Consider the following 18,693-nt stretch of genomic DNA (forward strand, 5'->3'; position numbering starts at 1 on the left):
ATGATGAACTTCAAGAAGAAGCTCGTGAAGCCTCAGGGCGTTGAGCCCACCGAGATCGAAAATGAAGTTGCCAAGTGCCTCTTCGATATCGAGGTACGTCCTTCGATGGACACCGATGTCGACACAATTGATGTGCGGTCCGCCGCGAAATACGTAAATGGTCTCAGTATGCGTTTTGACGGGAACTTAAACGCCGTTTGAAGTTTGCGATGCGCATATACCATGCATTTGTCTGGCTGTGTCGAGGTCAGTGCGGGGGGGTCTATGTTCGCGTCTTAGACTGCTGTCCTGATGTGTTTTCCTGCGTGTGTGATGCAGACAAGCAGCCAGTCGGACTTGAAGGGCGATGTCCGCCACTTGGTGATTAGCTCCGTGAAGGAGGTGGAGGTGCCTCAGGGCCGCAAGAAGGCGCTGGTTGTCTTCGTCCCGTACGCTGTCTACCAGAAGACGGTGAAGAAGATTCAGGGCCGCCTCGTTCAGGAGTTGGAGAAGAAGCTGAAGAAGCACGTCGTCCTCGTGGCCCAGCGCACCATGCTCCCGCTTGACTTCAAGCGCAAGGGTCTCAAGGTCCGACCCCGGAGCCGAACCCTCACCTCCGTTCAGGAGAGCATGCTCGAGGACATCGTCAGCCCCACAGAAATCGTTGGCAAGAGGTGAGTGTGGACGGGTCGCGTGAAGCGCGATGAAGTGCCGTCTCAGCTGCAGGGTGTTTGGGAGGGAGGGGAGGGGGAGGAACGGGGACGGCGCAGGCGTCTCGAGCGTGTGCAGCCCGTGAAGAGGGAAAGGCGCGGTTGGCGAGTCAGCCGCGCGTGGGTGAAATTGGGGAGGACGGCGGGTCGTGGAGTCTCGGCTGAAGTGCCTCGAGGGTTTTTGCAGCGATGCAGGGCGGTCGGAGATGCCCTCGATCCCCCAGTTCCTGGGGCAGAGGGCGGCTGGCGGCGGACTTTTATCAGATCGTGGGAGCGGAGGGGGGGGCTGGGGCACCCTCTACGATTGCAGGACGGGTCGCGAGGCCCGCAGCGCGACGGCTGAGACGTGTTGGTTTCGTCTCGGCTGTCCGTTCCCCGTTTTTCAGACTGCGCGTGCGTGTTGACAACACCAAGACCCTCAAGGTTCTCCTTGACCCGCGTGACAAGCAGAAGGACAACATTGAGGACAAGTTGGAGACCTTCGCCGCGGTCTACAAGAAGCTGACCAACAAGGATGCGGTCTTCGTCTTTCCTCAGCATGCCTACTAGACATTTTCTCTAGGCTACTGTTCGTTTCTTTGCTCTCGAGCCTCTTTGTGCGTTGGAGAACGTGCCTTTCCCTGGTGTGTGTCGGGTGGAGAAGACGGGGGTGGAAACCCGGCCTGTCAACATGGAGTCTATGTGCGTGCAGGGAAGTGAGCTAGCCGCTGGAGGAAAGGGCTCGATGGAGAGGACAGTTGGGAAGGAGTCTAGGGTAAAGAACGACTGAAGGGGGCGGAGGACTCTCACATGTGGAGGCACTTCGGTGGCGGTGTGTGCGCACGTGTGACTGGATTCTTTCTCTTTTGTCGTGCTTTTTTCTCCGACAGAACTCCAGAAACCTTCTTGCATCTTCTCTCTACCGTTCTTTCAGAAGGAAAAGGCTAAGTATTTGTCAGTTCTCCTCGTCGCACTCTTGTCTAAACGTACCCTGCTGTCTGTCCAAACGCGCAGACAGGCTCCTATTCCCTACAAGAGTGTGTGCGTGCCGGGGCTGAGCAGAGGAAGGCCTTGCTCGTTCTTGGCGCCATACTTGCAGTGTGTGGGCTGGCGTGCTGGATCGCCCTCGTTGATTTGCTTACAACGCCAGGATTTCGATGACCTTGGTCGCCGACAGAGACCAACCTCAGAACTTTACGACCCACGTGTAATGCCGTTGTAAGCAGCAGAAGGCGCTGACCTCACCCCGCCGCCAGTCGGTCTGGACGGGTTCCTTAGCGAAGCAGGTAGTGCCCAAAGGCGAAACACGATGTGGTATTTCTGGTTGACGAGGGTACACCATGGCGACTAGAAACGGCACACGCGGCTGCGTGCATGCTCGGCAGCATACAAATAGCATAAACCTCAAACGTGCTAGCTGCTACAGACTTAGACGCCTTCGCGAGGGCCAGCTGCTGCGTCGTGCGGGATACGGCGACAGGCAGGCCCTGAGTCAATGCCAAAAGCGTGCCAAGGTCACTCGAAAGAGGAGGATCGATGCAGCAAAGTAGGCCGTGTAGTTTGAGCCGGCTGCTGCTGGCATGGTCTGCTTCCTGAGCTCGTTTCCGCAACCGGCTTGTACAGAGAAGGCAGGCACAAATTAGCTCACGGTCCTTTACCACTTGCTGTCCTAACACTGCTAGAACATCCCCCCGAACACACTGAAGCTTCGTAAATAGCAACTCTTGCCCGGAACAGCCCCTTTCCAAGCGCCTTCGTGACGCTCGAGCAGTTTCTCCGTGCTTACGCGGCGTAAAATCCGGCGTTACCGGCTCGTCGTGATTAGGAAAAACCGTGGAGAACGCATAACACTTAGGGCGTCAAGAGCCTTTGTTAGAGTCTATACTTTGAATCCAAAAGCTTCACAAGAACGCGGAAACAGACAAATTAGCAGCAGCCTGCCGAGGAGAGCCACGCGGTGATACTATTCGATCATTACCATCCACAGACCTCGGAAAACGGATTTTCTCAAAACGCACACGAGCGTAGGTGCCGGATTGTTAGGTGCAAAACACGGGGTGCACGCGCCCCCCCAACACAAGAAAGCAAACGCAGCAACAGCAGATTTTGCTTTATTTGACTTCCGCAAGCGAATCTCAGGTCAGAAGGGAAGCAGTGAGACTGGTCTCTGCATGCAGAAATTCGACAGATTACGGGCATTCGCGTAACCTCGTCGGTGGACAGCCTCATACGTGGTTCTTTGAGCACGCGCAGCCGGTTCGATCTAAGTGTTCGCACGGTCGCGCACAAGGCGACGACCAGCAGGTGGGCTGTGCACTCTGACGCGTTTCTGTAGCTCCTTAAGAACAGTTCCTCTGTGGCCAAGCATTTTGCTGCCTTTTTGTTCCCCATATTTGGTCTCGAGTGCACACGAAGGCCATCATACCCTTGGTCATAGAGGATACCACAGCCACCAAGGTGAGCCAGCAAGTGAGCCTGGTGGAAGCACACACGCAGTACATGCCATCGAGCCCTCCCTGTCCATCCCTCTAGCGACCGCCACTCTGCTGCGTAGTTTGACCTGGGGCGAAGTTTTTCGAGACAGCATACCTAGCACCTCTCTGTCCTTCTTGTTGGACAAAGCTGTCAGAGTGGGAAGCGAACCTTCATGGCTGGCTGCGCCTTGACCTTGGGGCGCGTACAGCAGATCTTGCTAAGCGCTGAGGCACACTAAAAAGCGAAATACTTGCAGATGGAAATTCGGCTACCTGATAATCTTCCAACGGAAACTGGGGCACCTGGGAAACGGCATCATTGACTTCCCATCCAACCTAGAGTTTACTCGAGTCGCCCGGAAGCTGCCACTAGCGCTATTTTCTTTAAGCCAGAACTGCATAACTCAAATCAAGAAAAACAAAGACATGGTAGTTCCAATAGTATGCTGTCCGCTGCCGAGTGGATATGTGTTCCGCGTCGTCCGCAGATGCGCATCACAGAGCAGCTCTTGCGGCAACGCTCCGAGCACAATGACGGCCTCTTGTCGGAGCTCGAGGAAGTCGCGCTCCACCAGTTTGAAATCGAGAAGATCGAAAATATTGACAAGCTGTGCAAGCACCTGAAAATCCTTCTCCTTCAAAACAACATCATCGGTAAACAAGTTCACTCACTGCCCAACGGGACAAGGCACCTACTCTTTAGTCTCAGGAGGGCGAGGTTGCGGAGAGGTACATGGCTACACGTCCTGTGGAGACGCTAAAATTCTCAACCAGAGCCTAAGACATCGGCGTCTCGTCGCTCCAGCGGCTTCTACATGCGCCCTTTCCACTAGTTATCTATATTTTGATGCATATTCGGATGCGTACGCATTCTGGACTGAGCCTAATTTGCCTCCTTCACTGGACGCCGTAGGCGCGGTGGCTGAACGACCACGATACAGAGAGGATGTGTCGGGGTGCCCTCTGCAGAGAAGATTGAAAACGTACAGAGACTGAAAGAGCTGGAGTACCTGAATCTGGCTCTGAATAACATTACGAAAGTTGAAAACCTCAAGGGATGCGAGAGCTTGAAAAAGGTGAGTGCCGCAATTCGGCAGCTGCGCCCAACTTTGCACTGAAAAAGGCGGGAGTTCAGAGCCCTTCATGCACGGACAGCGGTTATCGAAGATGACATAAATATTGACAAACCACCGGTTTTCGATGGGATTGCTTTTAAAATCGTTACCGCGTCTGCGCGTTCCAGCTTGATCTAACCGTAAACTTCATCGACGTTACCGGCCTCGAAGAATCCGTCTTCAACTTGCAAGCCAATGAGAAACTGGACGACCTTTACCTCATGGGAAATCCGTGCACCGAGTACGTTTCTTACGCCTGTTGATGGTACCTGTATTCGTAAAACGATCTGCAAGGGGTGTCGAAATATCTGCACGTCCCACGGGACACGCCCCGTCTACCGATAATGTTCTAGGCATACTATATGGATTCCTGTTCTCACACATCTTAACAGCGAAAGAAAACTATTACGCAGATGCTAGTCTGATCAGTAGCATCGTATTCGCAGTGGTCATCTCTGAGACAAGATTATTTATCAGATTTTGGGGGGAGTTATAGATCAACGTGCCCGTACAAATTCGCAAACGTGCATGCTTTCGTATATATATATATATATTTACATGCACAGAGAAAGAGAGGAAGAAAAAGGGACAACCGCACGTCGTCTGCTGCAGTTGTGGGTAAAATTCTACATCTTTTTCTCTAACTACTCGAGCGTGTCCTCTTTACGCGCTGCCAAACGCGCTCCGACCTGCGGGCTTTCAGATGGGACGGCTGCCGGCTGTTTGTCGTCGCACATCTGCCTCAGCTGAGGCAGCTTGACGGCAGGGTGATCACACCGACCGAGCGAATCGAAGCCGCCAGGCGCCTGCCCGCTCTGAAGATGCAATTGGTTGAGGAAATCCGGAAAAAACAAACGAATCCGAAAAGTGAGGTCAGGAACGCCGAAGGATTCCACCTTTTGACAGAATCTAGAAGGACGCGTCAGCACACATGAAGCGTTGCAAGGACAGTTTGGACGATTGTGTGGGTATTGCTGCTTTGTCTGTGAATCAACATGGATACACTCCGGTGGTTATGTACGCATATAGATATATGTACTCATATGTAAATACATATCGATACAGATATCTATATGGCCAGACCTGTAAACAGGTAGCTGCACCGTGTGCCTCTGCGCCGCGGCATGCACTGCATACGTGAAGCATTTGAAGCACAGAGTGAAATGCCAAAGAAGCCATTGCGCGAGGTGTTTGTAAGGAACAACAACGCCGCCGCTCGCTGCAGGCCACAACGGCAAGTCTATGTGGGTTCCCTGGTGCGAAACAGAAGAGGAGTCGGCGACCGCGTACACTACGGAAAACAGGAAAAAAATGTATCTTGACATGGCACGAGTAAGCCACTCGCACACAAAGCCCCGCTGAGGTTTGATCCAGTTAAAGCTCCCAAGCTGACGCGTACCCGAGCACGCAACTAACTGGTCACAGCGGCTCGCACAGAGCGAAGTGACTCGCCCCCGCATGTGTGACTACACTCAAACAAATGCCAGTTCGCTCATAACACAGAGAGCTGAGTGCTTTTCCACTCACCTGCATGTCATTCGGCTCGGTCAACACGTGGAGCCAAGCCTCGGGGGAAGCGTGAATTGGAAAAAGGCTTTTCTTCGCGCAATCCTGACTGCAGAACTCGTGTTGAGGCCTAGCAGAGCGCTGGAAACGGAGAATTCTCGGCAACGTTCGGTGTACGCGCCAAAAGACGTAATGCGTGTGTCTCAGGAGCGAGAAGAGAAGGAGAAGAAGGCTCACGGCAGCGAGAAAAAGGTAGGTGTCTTCTTCCTCACCCCCACACACACGCCCCTCGTTCTCCACACACGGTGTCCACGATGCTACCAGCGTGATCAGAGGCAGTAGGCTCCAGAAAGGAAGCTCCGTTTCACACCGACTGCCGAAGCTCCGCTCCACGCTTTGAGTAGAACGCCCACCGCCGTCTGCGCACTGGTCCATGGAGGTGGGGAACCCCCACACGATCTGTAGAAGCTTGCGACGCCACCTCTCTCATCCCCAAAGAAAGATGGCGGAGCACTCTCGTGCTTTAGAATACAAACAGGCCTGCGGCAGCACAGGCTCTGCGCATGGCCCTTTCAGACTGCGCGCGTCCCCCCAAGATGCTCACGGAATCACAACCCGCGGTTTTTCTCCGTTGTGTGAAATCAGCAACGTGCGGAGCCTCCAAGCATCTACAACGACAAGGGCGAAATTCGGCAGTGCAACCAAGGTCTGGATTCGAGAACCGACAGGGCCGGATGACTTCACAATGATCATCGTGTTGAGTGCATTCAGTGCAGTGGTATCCAGCGTATATTTGAACAACCAATATTTGTATACAAGCTGTACGAATATCATAGCATTCTCTTTGGTAGACGCCTTCTTTTTCATATTAGTCCGTCTACGTCACTGACGCTTCCGTAGGTACCGATGCCGAACGAACCAATAGGTACACGCTCGTATTCCTCTTGCCGTCTGCGATTGGGAAGCGTCAATACGAGTGCGGGAGCATGCAAGTGTATACAAAGCGCAGATTCAGCTCACACTGTCGAGTGCGTGCTATCTTAGCATATCTGCTCAAGCTCGATCGGCGCAGCAGGGTTCTTCCTTTCGGGGTCTCCTCGCTGAAATGTCAATACTAACAAACCACCGGTTTTGGGCGTGGGGGCACTGGCACTTTCAACATCGCATAAAATGCTATAGAGTACCACTCAGACTCAATAAGCCACAAACTGTGCGAGGGGGCTGCCTTCACATGCACGCATATATATATGTATATACGGAAATACAGACAGAAACGGCGATAGTAACGAGACTTGCTGCTAGAGTGTGGCATGCGGTGCGCGGGGAGGCAGCGTTCGCCAATCAAGACGCGCGTACGCTATTACGTTGTTTCCTGCCAGCCCTGCGTCTTCTGTGCAGGTCGCTACCCCTTTGCTCTTGATCAGTCTTCCGAGCCTGACAAAATTATTCTCGAGATCGAAGCGCCCCGGTGAGCTCTAAAGGCGCGAGGTCGTCCTCGCAATAAAGCCGCGCGCGAAAGCGGATCTTCGGTGAAGTCGAGAGCCTGCCACACAGAAAGATTGGCGCGGGGCGAGACTCGAATTTACAGACGGAATACAGGGGGGAACTGCCCCCAGGGGCAACCGAGACACCCCGAGGCCTGGGACTTCGGCATACGAGAAAGAGGCAAGGTAGAGCGACACATGCATATATATATATAGGATTCGCAGGTGTGTAGAAATGAGCCGAAGACAACAGATAGATAGAACGTATTGAGACCGCGTGAAGCACAGCCTCTCTATGTGGATGTCTCAGCTATCTGTGCACGTCGGCGATTGACGTCGACGTCCATCCGGACTATGTCCGGTGTACCATCAAGGGTGAGACGCGGCACCAGGCTGCTCATCGCTCTCTTAAAAAATACACCGCTTAGCAATTATTCCTCTAGGTGCCTGGTTATCATACGTGCACAGCACTGGCTCTATGTGAAGGGGCGGACAAGCGCTTACAGCTCCATTCCATACTCTGCGTGGCTTCGAATATCTAAACCTGCATTCAGACACGCGCCGGTGCTTCTGTTCTTCGTTAGCTTCGGATAGTCTCTCTCACACCCGAGAATTTTTGGTGCAGGTACCTCCGAAATCCTCTCGAGCCTTGCTTCCTATAATTTCTTTTCGAATCACGCGGTTCCCTTCCGCCTCCATTCCTGGCGTGTAGCTCTCCTCCATTCGGGCCGCTCAAGGAGTGCGCATCTCAATTTTATCGTAAACATAAGGAATAGAGAGGACTTGTGGTGTTGTGTCTGGTTGTCGTTCTCGATTCGGTTTCGCTCTGTCAGGGAAAGTGACGCAGCTTCGCCTGCCGGCCGAAGTGCTGGTAGATGAATCGCAGGTGAGTTCGCAACCGCAGTTGAAAAACGCTGCCAGCTGTGCGGCGACGTGCCTCTGCTGGTTCAGTTCCCTCTTAGATGTTGCTCCCTATCTTGCGCTGCGCCTGCAATCCTCCCTAGCCTCTCCCAGCCCTCTACGTCAATTTAGGACTCTCTGTGCCGATTCCTATATCGTCGCTGGCGCACGGTGCGTGAGGCGTCACCTCCCTCCTTCCCGAGGCCACGGCTTGGGTTTCGGCAGGAACGGATTGCAAGCCTCGTTTTGTCGGGCGGCACTCAGGTTCAGCGGTCTAAGGCGACCGGTCACCTGCGAATTGTGATGCCGCTGGTGAATCCCCCCCCGCGCGCGCTTCGGAAGATGACTGCGACGTCTGCACAGAGTAGGCGGGCCTACTGGATGCGTGAACCTGCTCGTCTGCAGGAGTTAAGAGTGCCCCTAAATGTATATATATATATATATATATATATAGATATGATAATGATTTCGCATCCAAGAACCAGCGCCGCATACACTCTCGAGTTCAGCCTACTTCGGGCCCCTATCTGCGTCGAGGGCCAGGGCAGCACGCCAACGCCTTAAAAACGTCCCTGAAAATATCTGTCTTCCGCGCTGTGAGACGCGCGTGGGCGCCCAGGAGGCGGCCCTACCGCTCGGGTTCAGACGATAGAGGACTATTCCAAAGAATCGGCGGCAGATGGAGAAGCGTTTCGCGCGGCTGTTCAGCTGCTCACGCTCTGGGCATATACGGTTTATTGACTACCACAGGCATTTATTTTTCAGTCAGACGCACCGAAAAAAATCCGCGATCCGAGGGGCGGCATGGAAAGACCTTCTTTCCGTGTGGGAATTTCCACAGAAGAGGTCTTATCTTCCTCCGGTAATACGTGTTTTGCCTGAATCTGTCGTCAGAAAGCACCTACGAGGCCGCCTCGCAGGAACCAAGTTCGCGCTCACGTTGCTCCACGGCTCAGTGTGACTCTGACCACGTGACAGTCGCAGATATGCTAAACGTGACGGGGAAAGCAGTGCAGCATATGTCTGAGCGACAGAAAGAACGCTTTTCTGTGGAGACAGAATTGCGGGCAGTCTCGCGAAAAGCGAGCAGCCAGCGTGGACCTGGAGCCAGCACCCAAGAAAACGAACTAAACGAACTTGGCGGTGACTCCACAGGTTGCGTCAGCAATCGTGTTGGGCTAGAGGGCAACGAAGAAAATGCTTCGAAATCGAATCGCCACCCTTTGCTTGGATCTCGAGACGGTACAGAGTCTCGACAAACAGCAGTGCCTGCAGTGGACGATGATGACCTTCCTGAGCTGGAGTTCGTCTGCTAGAAAGAACGTCTCAACCAGTTATTCGCTACCGCGGTTCTTATCCAGGAGTGCCTCCATCGTACGTGTGACAGTTTTTTCACAGCTGAAAGGGAAGCGCATTACAGGTGCTCGTTCATGGTTTCGCCGCCTGTCTGGTCGGGTCCCGATCCTTGCGTCGGGTGAAGTGGCAACTTCTACACGAGTTGTGGCATTCCTGCCACGCTCCACTTTCGCGCGGTAGAGTTCTCTTCTTGATTTTTATCTTGAGGCCCAGGCACCCACGAAACATCTGCCGCGGCAAGCACTTTTGTTTCCTAAGTCGGCTCTCTGGAATAGCCTGAGGAGACATTCTCTTGAGCAAACGCTGCAGTACCCACGGTATGGGGCATGCGCACAGCTTGACGGCATGTCCAGGATCAGCTCTTTAGCTGGCGAAGCCATTCACAAAAGGCGAAAACACCGGTTTGCTGCCGAGTAAGGGCCAGGTCGAAAATGCGTCACGCACTAGGAGGCTTTCCAATCTCCACATAGCGTAGAAATGAACGCGAAAGCAGAGCGAGGGCGAGATCGGCACGCTGAGAGAGACTCAGCGCTTGCAGCACCGGATCCTCACTTTAGTCTCAGAATGAGCACTTCAGGCTCCTCAGATAAAAGCTTACCTTCCAGCGCGCATAGAGGTCTCCATGCATGGTGGATGACATATCAAGAAAGGGATTTGCCTTGACGCTTGGGTGAGGCGCCGTTGGAGTATTGGATATGCCCCAGCGCCCATCTGTGTGCGTGTCAGAGCGCGCGTGTCTTTCACGAATGTGCATGCCGCAAGGACCTACATCACGTGTGTTCCTTCTAGAGTCAGCTCCCCAGCATCATCCACTTCAAACTTCTGTTTTCCTGGCGAAAATTCCGAAGTCGCAATCCACTCTGCGCTTCTTCGCGCGTGGACGTCTCAGTCTCGTCTCGCTGTGTGGCTTAGAGCCGCGAAGCTCCTTCTGCTAGCTTTTTCGTTTCGTATTTACCCAAGCCACCTCGCAGGGAAGCTCAAGCAGATGTGTGTGTGCTTCTTTTTGGTGTGCTCCCTTCCGCCTTTGTTAGAAAAACCCATGTCAACTTCGCTCGTTCCGGTCGCTGTTCAGTTTCGCAGGTCAACTTTTTTACTGCATGCATGCTTGCGCTTCTCGGCTCCGCTTTGGCTGGCTGTGCGGTTCTCGTTGTTTCCCTGCCCGGCCACCACTTTGCTTTTGGTCTCTTCATTCGGCCGAGTTTTCGATTCTTGTTGTCTGAAGGCTAGATGTCTAGTCCACGCTAGTCGTTTTCTGATCCTCCCATCTCGAGTGTTCGCGCACCTGTGCATCGACAGTTCTGGCGGGCGGGGCATGCGCCTGCATTACCCGACATTCGCTTCCGCTTTTCTTCTCTGTGAGGCTCTTCCCGGTTTTCACGTGGCTGCCTGGCTCCAAGTGAGTCAGCGGCTTCCTCGGGGACTCTCAAAGGCACACTATTTGGTAAACCGCTCTGCCAGGTCTCAGTCACTCTCCCCCTGTGGAGACCCCCTTTCTTTTTCGTTTTTCGTCGTTCGTCTGTCCTCGCCGGCGCTTCTGGCCCTGTGTGCGGTCTGTCTGCGGTCTGACGGTTGGCGGTTGGTTTCCTCTGTGTCATTCGGATATTGTCTCCACTCTTCTCCTACGTCTTGGGCCTTCGCTCTTTTTCCTCGCGCTGGGCGCCGCTTTGTCTTCATACTGCATCGTTTTACAGCCGCATCTCTCGGCCTCTCAAAGTTCGCCGGGTCACTTTTTCCGCGCCAGCGGCAACGGAAGCCGGATAGATGTAGGATGCATGCGCCTGGAAGCAACGGTACAAGCTGTCGTCAGAGGGCCTCTACGTAAACTGAGGAGGAGTCGAGAAAACATCGAAACACAGTCGCTCTTAGGAGCTCCGTCGAAGCCGCGCGGCCGCGCCAGAAGCAATCGCAGCGTCGAGGCGAGAGGACGGGTAAAAGGAGTCAGCGGGCGCGGAAAAAGACGCGCGCCGAGATCTGTGTATTATGCGAACGTTGTCTCCAAGTCGTCGCCTCGAGGCGTCTCCTACCTGCCACGCCCGCCCGTCCTCCTGCGTGCTGCCAACCCCTTCGTTAGGCCCCGCGGGCTCGGAGGCCTCCCAACAAGATGGCTGCGGGCGAGGCGAATTCTGCGCCGAGTCTGTGTGTGAAGAAGCGGCCGCCAGCGATGAAGAAGACGCGGCGAGCCGCGCCCACGGGCGTCCCTCTGTAGGCCTGGAGGAAGCGGCTGCAGGGCCGTCTCCGTCGCAGGGTTCGGAGGTTCCACGCCCAGCCAGACAGCGGCGGGCGACCAGCGACGACGTCGTGTCGAGTCCCCAAGCCGCGTCTGAGCTCTTGCACATGCGGGCTAGCACTTCGCATTCGTCGTCTTCCTCATCCGCTTCGTCTTCATCGCCGCATGCGTCGCAGCTGCGGGGGCCCTGTGGCAACGGCCCCCCAGGCGGCGAGGCCCCGCAGGGGCGCGAGGGCGGCGGAGCTGAGACAGGCGGAAAGCGAAGTCGCCGCCTTGCTTATTCGTCTGCGACCAAGGCGAGTCGCCGCCGCGGGCGCTCGCTGCAGTCTCTCCTCGACTCGCCAGAGCTCGGGCTGGAGGAACTCAGCCGCCGCAATCGCCTTCCGGACTACGCAGCGTTGTCGCCCCTCCCCTTCCCGTACCTGAACCTCGCGTGCTCCGCAAGCCCCCGCGGAGGCGACGGCGGGCGGACGGAGCTGCCTGCGGGGGGACTGCGAGACGACGCGCGAGGCAGCAGAGGGCAAGGAGGCAGAAGAGAGGGGCGAGGCTGCGGAGAGGAAGACGCAGATGCGGAGAAGCCTGGCGGCTGGCTCGCGTGGCTCGCCAGCAGCCTCCTTCCCCTGCGAAGTCGGCAAAGGAAAGATCAAGGGACGGCCTTCGGTGGAAGAGGTGGAGGAGGGAGAGAGGCAGGGAGGAGGGACTGCGTCGCAGACCCGCATTTGGAGGCGCCGGGGGGACAGCTTGGCCTGAGGGATTCTCCGCTCGCGAGTCACGCCCGCTCGGTTTCTCCGCGACGCGCGCCGGCGGCGCCGCCCCGGTCGCCCAGCAGCGTCTCGCTGCGCGTGTGCATTTTGGTCTGGCCTGATCGGCGGGTGTACAGAGGGGAGACGTTTGCGTCTTCGGTTCGGCACGGCTGCGGCTACGCGTTGTCTGGCGGCGCTGCGAGCGCCTCGGCTTCGTTTTTCGAGCTGAGGCATCCGCCGCACGGGCTGATTCGGTTGCCTGGCGCCGCCTCGCGCGTCTCCTCCGCGTCCTGCGCCTTCTTCCCGCGCGAGGCGCTTCTCAGCTGCAACGACTGGAGCGCGCTCTCGCTGCTCAGGGGCGTCGCGGGCACCAAGGAGCTGCCGACGGTGTTCGTACACACGGTCCCTGCCTCTGTGCGCGCGCATGCGAGCGCGTGCGCGGGAAAGGACCTCCGTCCGCAGCAGCTCGACGGCCTGAGTCCGCAGCTCCTCCTCCTCGGCAAAGGCGGCAGCGGCGGCGCCCGCGGCCGCTGCCTCGCAGCGCTCGAGGGGCGGAGGCCGCTCGGGGCGGAGGGCGCGCTCCGTCTGCCGCCGCTGCTGTTCGGACCGGGCGGCGAGAGACGAGCGGGCAAAGAGGAGGGCGACGACGACGAGAAAGAACTCCTCGCGGCGCTCGCGGTGCTAGCGTCCTCCGCCTCCTTGCCGCGCGTGCCTGCAGGATACTGCGGGCACTGGGAGCGCGACAAGCGCGCAGGGTGGGGTGTCTCCGTGCGCGGCAACGCCGGGCTGAAGTACGAGGGTTTCTGGCGCGATGACTACAAAGAGGGCCTCGGCGTCCAAACGCAGGCCAAAGGCGTCCGCTACGTAGGCGGCTTCCGCCGCGGCGTTCGGCACGGCAAAGGCGTCCTCTTCCAGCCCACCGGAAGTATCTACGCGGGCGAGTGGACTGACGGCTACGTCCTCAAGCAAGAGGTCCTCTTCTTCGGCGCCCTCGCGCGCCCGCAGGCTCCCGAGCGCGCAGACGCCGACGCCGAGCTGAACAGCAGAATCCAACACCGAAGCGCCGCGCGCAGGACCCCCTGTGGCGCCGGCAGTCGCGAGCCCACAGACGAGCGCGCAGTCGGCGAGGCAGATACCCTCACGTGGAGGGGCGTGAGCAGAGAAGAAAAGGCAGAGGAGACGCGGTCAACGGGGGGAAAGGAGGCGGCGGAGACACAAGTGCCAAGCCTGACGCACCCGTTCGCCCCGTCGACGTCGCGTCACCGCGCAACTTCGTCTTCGTCCTCCTCCTCTGCCACGTCCGCCTCCGCGTCCTCTACAGAAGGCCATTCCTCTCGGCGTTGCCCACGCGTCGAAGGCGACGACGGGCGTCCCCCTCGAGGACGTGGGAGGGTCGCGGCCGCGGAGGTCTCCGCGTCGGATTTGACGTTGCAGGCGTCCTCGGAAGAAGAGGGGATGGAGCCCCACGACTCGAGGCGAGGCGGCACCCCGCGGCTCGCTGGAGCGCGCCCCTCGTCGCCCAGCCCGTATTCGCTCATCGACAGCAGCGAGCAGCCCTCGGTGTACGAAGAGGACGCAGAAGAAGAGAAAGACGGCGAAGCGAAGCAGGACGTGCTGGGGGGGGGAGACAGCCGTCGCGGTCCCAGACGAGAACGGGAGCGACGGAGCTTCTCGCGACCGGAAGGCACCGCGCGCCGCCGCCCGCGCTCGCTGCTGCCGCGCATGCAGGCCTACCCGAGGAAATCGAGTCTGCGCTTCTCTTCGCCGCAGCTCCGCGATGAGGAACGAAGGCGAAGACGCAGACGCAGGCAACGCCGGCAAGTGGACGCGGGCGCCGACCTGGGCTCCTCAGCCTGTGTGTCTCGCACGCCGGAGGCCTCGAGCAGAGACTGCGCAGAAGAAAGGGGGCGGCGGAGGCCTCTAGAGGGCCCTGAAGCGCGGGCTGGGGGAGGGCCTAGCAAGGTGCCGGCCGCAGACACACGTGGCGCTTCTTCGTCCTCTTCTTCCTCGTCCTCTCTCTCGCCCCCCCTGCGTTTCCAAGCGACGCGTTACGAGGCGCAGCGACCGCGGGAGTCTCCCGACGCGTCGCTGGTCGTTCGAGGCGCACCGGCCTCAGCCTCCTTCTCCTCGTCCTCGCATTCGCATTGTTCGGCGTCGCGTGGAGAGCGGCGGCGAGCGAAGGAGGAAGGGGTGCATGCAAGCGCAGCAGAGGCTGCTGGAGCGAGCCGTGGAGACTCGCGCAGGGCCGAAGTCTCTCAAGACGCGTCTGACGCAGGGCGGCGGAGACGCGACACGGGGCGAGAAGGAGGCGGCAGGGCGCCCCAGAGACCGTGGAGAGGACCGGATTCCGCGGCGCTTGGCGACCGAGACTTTCCTTGCCTCCCTGCGCGGGAGCTCCTGAGTCGCAGCGGAGGGGGGGCTGAGGAGCCCGAGGCGCGGCGGCGGAGCTTCGCGGCTTTTCAGCAGCAGATGAGCGAGGCGCGGCGCCTGTCGTCGGCGTCAGCGTGCGAGGAGTGGAGCACGGGGGAGGTCTCGTTTTTCTTCTCGGCGATGGACTTCCCGCTGCGCCTTACTGAGACCCTGGCGGCGCAGGACGTGGACGGCTGCGCGCTGCTGCAGCTCCAAGAAGACGACCTGAAGGACATGGGCATCGCGGCGTGGGAGGAGCGCCGCTTGATTCTGCTGGTCGTGGGCTTGCTCCACAAGCTGAAGCACCGCCACGCGCAGCGGACGCTCTACGGCGACCAGGAGCAGCTCGAGAAGACGCAGGGCATCGTCGAGGCGCTAGAAATCCCTGCGGCGGAGCTCAGCCTCGAGGGCCGGTTGGGCGAGGGTGGCTACAGCCGCGTCTACCGGGCGCGCTGGAGGTACACCAGGTCTCTCGAACTCGAGCAGCAGAAACACGCTTTTCTCCAGTATCAACACGACGTTCAAAACTACTACGCCTGGGCGCACGCCCGCTCCCGCCTGCAGACGCAAACGCCGCCCTCGCCGCGCCTGCCCACCTCGGGCGCAGTCGACCCCCCGCGCGTCTCAGCCGCGGACGCTTCTGCGCCTCCAGAGGCATGTCCCGCGCACTGCCCCCCCAGAGCCCCAGGCGCCGGCGGCGCGGCGGCTGTCGCCCCTCGCCCGGCTGCGGCCGCGCGCCAGGCCTGCTGTGCGTGTCCCCACACGGGGTACGGCTCGCCTCCGCTGCCTCCTTCGCCCTCGCTGCCTCCGACACCGCTGCTCTCCTCGCGTGCGCCGCTGCCGCCTGGCTCGGCGCTTCGGGGCGCGTTGGCGCCGGCAGCGACGGCGTCTCCAGGGGACATGTGCGTGGCGATAAAGATCTTTCGGCAGCGCGAGTTGCGGGCGCTGCAGCGCAGCTTCTTCAGCGAGCTGTCGGTGCTGTGTCGCCTGGCGCATCCGAACATCGCGATGTTGCTAGGCGTCGTCTCTGCGCCGCTCTACGGGCTCGTCACGGAGTACGTGCCTGCGGGGTCCCTCTTCGACCTGCTGCACATGCATCGCCTCTCGCTCTCCTACACGCAGGTCGTCCGCTTCGCGCGGGACATCTGCCACGGCATGCGCTACCTGCATCAGCAGGGCGTGCTGCACTGTGACCTGAAGAGCCCGAACGTCCTGCTTGGCAAACGCGGCGAGGTCAAACTCTGCGACTTTGGGCTCGCCACCCTCATCGAGACTGTGCCCGAAGCCGAGGAGCCCGCAGGGACCCGCGAGGCCCGGAGGCTGCGCCCCGGAGAGAACGCGCGCGACAGCCGCGCCGCCGGTACAGGCCGCCGCGCCCGCGCTGCCGGCGACGCGCGCGCGCAGCTGCAGGAGGCGCACCTCGGATGCGTCGGCACGCACCACTGGATGGCGCCAGAAGGTGAGCGAGGGAAGGAGAAAGATCGAGAGAAAAAGAGACAACGGGAGAAGAGGAGGGAGAAGAGAGGAGACAAAGGGAGAATTTGGGAAGGCGCCGAACCCGGCGAGCGTTGGAACCAAGCTGGAGGCGAGCCAACGCGGTTTAGGGTTTATGGCGACGGGTGTGGACCTGTGAGATTTCTCAGGCCTCCGGTGGGAAGGGTGTCGCCTCAGCCGACCCGCGGAGGCGGATAGTTCGATGCAGTAAACACTCAACCCTAAAGGTGCTTGACGGCTGTGCATGTGCGGTGTGGTGCCTGTCGGCCTGTGCAGTGCTGCGAGGCGAGCCCTTCACGGCCGCCGCAGATGTGTATTCCTTCGGCATGGTGCTGTGGGAGATGCTGGCGAGGAAAATCCCGTTCGAAGGTGAGACTCTTTCATCCCGCCGCAAGCGCCGGGTTTTCGGAGCTCTGGGCGAAGCATGTAGGGTGTCAGGTTGTCTCTGCGTTGTGTGTTTCCGCGTCTTTGCGCGGGTTTAGACTTGAGGTTCTTTCTCGGCGCGTGTCTTCTGTGTCCACTTCTTCCTGTTGTGCGCTGCTGACTCTCCCTTCCTCCCTCTGTCTCCACGTTGCCCGCTTCGCTCTGCGCACTGTGTTGTCTCCGCACGTGGCGAAACTCTTCCCTCGAGGGACGGCGATCGGGTGCGTCGCTCGTTGTCAGTTGCGGGGTGCTCCGCGGGCTCTGCTCTGTTTGCAGGCATGAGCAGCCCTGCGCACATCATCACCGCGGTCGGCTACGGCGGCGCGACGCCGGTGTTCTCGCGCTTCCCGCCGCCGCTGCAGGATATTCTCGCGCGGTGTCTGTCCCACTCGCCGCAGCTTCGGCCCTCGTTCGCCTGGTGCGCGCACCAGCTGCAGGCGCTGTACGCGGCGAACACACTCGACGTCGAAGTGAATCTCAACACGCTGCTGGGTCTCAGCGAGTGAGCAGCGAAACGCGCAGGCGCCGGGGTTCCTCGCCCGCCTCAGCTGCCCGCGGGAGCGAACGCCCGTTCGTCTGGTCTGTTCGCGCGAAACTGAATCCTCCCTGACCCCAAGACGGCGCGCGGCCTCCGCAGCGCTCGACAGGGGAAGAGGCGCAGCGCACGACGACAACTGCGGAGTACAGGCTGAGCAGAAGAGAGGCGAACCGACAAGCAGACGCGGGCTGCCGGGGAGGCGCGCGGGCAGGAGACACAGAGCACGGAGAGAGGCGCGAGAACGAGCCAGAAGGAGGGGAGACAGAGCCGCGGGGAGGAGAGCTCAGCGAGTCAAAGGATTGTGAGGTGCGAGGCCTTCGCCCCTGTGTGGGGACTCGACTCGCGCGGAAAGCAAGAGAGGATAAAGGCTCGCAAAGGAGGAAGACCAATGAAGCCAAACGAGGAGACGGGTTCGCTGCCTCTGGGTCTCTCGAGTGTGTTTTGTGCTCCCACTTTTCGCTGCCCTCGAATAAAGGATGAGGTCGCGCATAGTGGGATCACGCTGCATGCTTTGCAATGTTTGCCAAACAGCGAGGGCGCGACTCTCAAAACGAGGAAACGGCGAGCAGCTCTAGCAGTCGCCATCTATGCTCTGCAGCGAATGCATCGCGGTAACTTTCCAGGTCCTCGGCGCTTCAGCGTCCAGGCATAAATGTATACATATTTATGTACATATTTGTATATTCGTGGGTGGACATATGTCAACGAGGTGTGTGCTCGCTCTCGCGTGACGAATTTAAAAAGTGAGACACAGAGTCTGAACTCTGCGGAGAGACACGAGAGATCTGCAGGGTTGCCCTTCGTTCCTTCGCTTCGTATTGAGGCGTGGACACGCAGAGGAGAAACCGAAAGGCGGGCATGCGCCAGCCCCTAGCTATCCATACCTCCCGCGTAAACGCGCTGTTCATCGCTCTCAGTCCGCGGTTTCCGCAGAAAGAGAGAGATGGCTTGGAAGGGGATTTCACAGGCTCGCATTGCCTCTGAAGCGCTCGAGAGAGTAGAGTTTCAAAGGAGATGGACTTTGAACGGCCTTATGCGCAGACACGCATGTGTACACACACACGGCACGCAATACACCTCTGTATACATTTATATTTATATGTAGGCCGCCTTCACGTATCTGTGAGTATGCGTATAGATGAGCCATGCGTCACACGTGTATAGAGCAAGGGATAAGGATACATAATTGCAGATGAGCGAAGCAGATCCTGAGGAGCTGTGCACATGGCGGCGCAGCGAAGGGCGATACATGCAGGCCAAGAGGAGAGGCGAGCTCAACCCGGAGTGAGTGAACAGAAATCACAGACTGCAAGGGAAGAAGAGAAATTCCAGTCTAGAAGAACGAGACGATGAACG

At 58.6% G+C, this 18,693-nt stretch overlaps 4 protein-coding genes across 4 annotated transcripts; all 4 read left to right on the forward strand.

The window, feature by feature from the left end:
* Positions 1–1,238, forward strand: BESB_082060 (ribosomal protein RPS7; the record flags this gene model as incomplete). The annotated part of the gene is made up of 3 exons (XM_029366556.1): positions 1–93; positions 319–653; positions 1,076–1,238. The coding sequence occupies 3 exons, from the start codon at positions 1–3 to the stop codon at positions 1,236–1,238; spliced, it is 591 nt and encodes a 196-aa protein (XP_029217016.1).
* A 2,392-nt stretch (positions 1,239–3,630) lies between these two features.
* BESB_082070 (leucine rich repeat-containing protein) lies at positions 3,631–5,619 on the forward strand (the record flags this gene model as incomplete). The annotated part of the gene is made up of 5 exons (XM_029366557.1): positions 3,631–3,796; positions 4,112–4,218; positions 4,386–4,498; positions 4,961–5,124; positions 5,525–5,619. 5 exons carry the CDS (start codon positions 3,631–3,633, stop codon positions 5,617–5,619), a joined length of 645 nt encoding a protein of 214 aa, XP_029217017.1.
* A 336-nt stretch (positions 5,620–5,955) lies between these two features.
* On the forward strand, positions 5,956–9,463 carry BESB_082080 (uncharacterized protein; the record flags this gene model as incomplete). The annotated part of the gene is made up of 7 exons (XM_029366558.1): positions 5,956–6,015; positions 6,409–6,469; positions 7,162–7,231; positions 7,558–7,622; positions 8,081–8,133; positions 8,412–8,511; positions 9,042–9,463. 7 exons carry the CDS (start codon positions 5,956–5,958, stop codon positions 9,461–9,463), a joined length of 831 nt encoding a protein of 276 aa, XP_029217018.1.
* A 2,020-nt stretch (positions 9,464–11,483) lies between these two features.
* On the forward strand, positions 11,484–17,305 carry BESB_082090 (Tyrosine kinase-like (TKL) protein; the record flags this gene model as incomplete). The annotated part of the gene is made up of 3 exons (XM_029366559.1): positions 11,484–16,341; positions 16,653–16,745; positions 17,076–17,305. The coding sequence occupies 3 exons, from the start codon at positions 11,484–11,486 to the stop codon at positions 17,303–17,305; spliced, it is 5,181 nt and encodes a 1,726-aa protein (XP_029217019.1).
* Positions 17,306–18,693: the final 1,388 nt, after the last annotated feature.

This window comes from Besnoitia besnoiti, chromosome VIII (assembly GCF_002563875.1).
Source record: "Besnoitia besnoiti strain Bb-Ger1 chromosome VIII, whole genome shotgun sequence".
In the NCBI taxonomy this organism is placed as follows: Eukaryota; Apicomplexa; class Conoidasida; order Eucoccidiorida; family Sarcocystidae; genus Besnoitia; species Besnoitia besnoiti.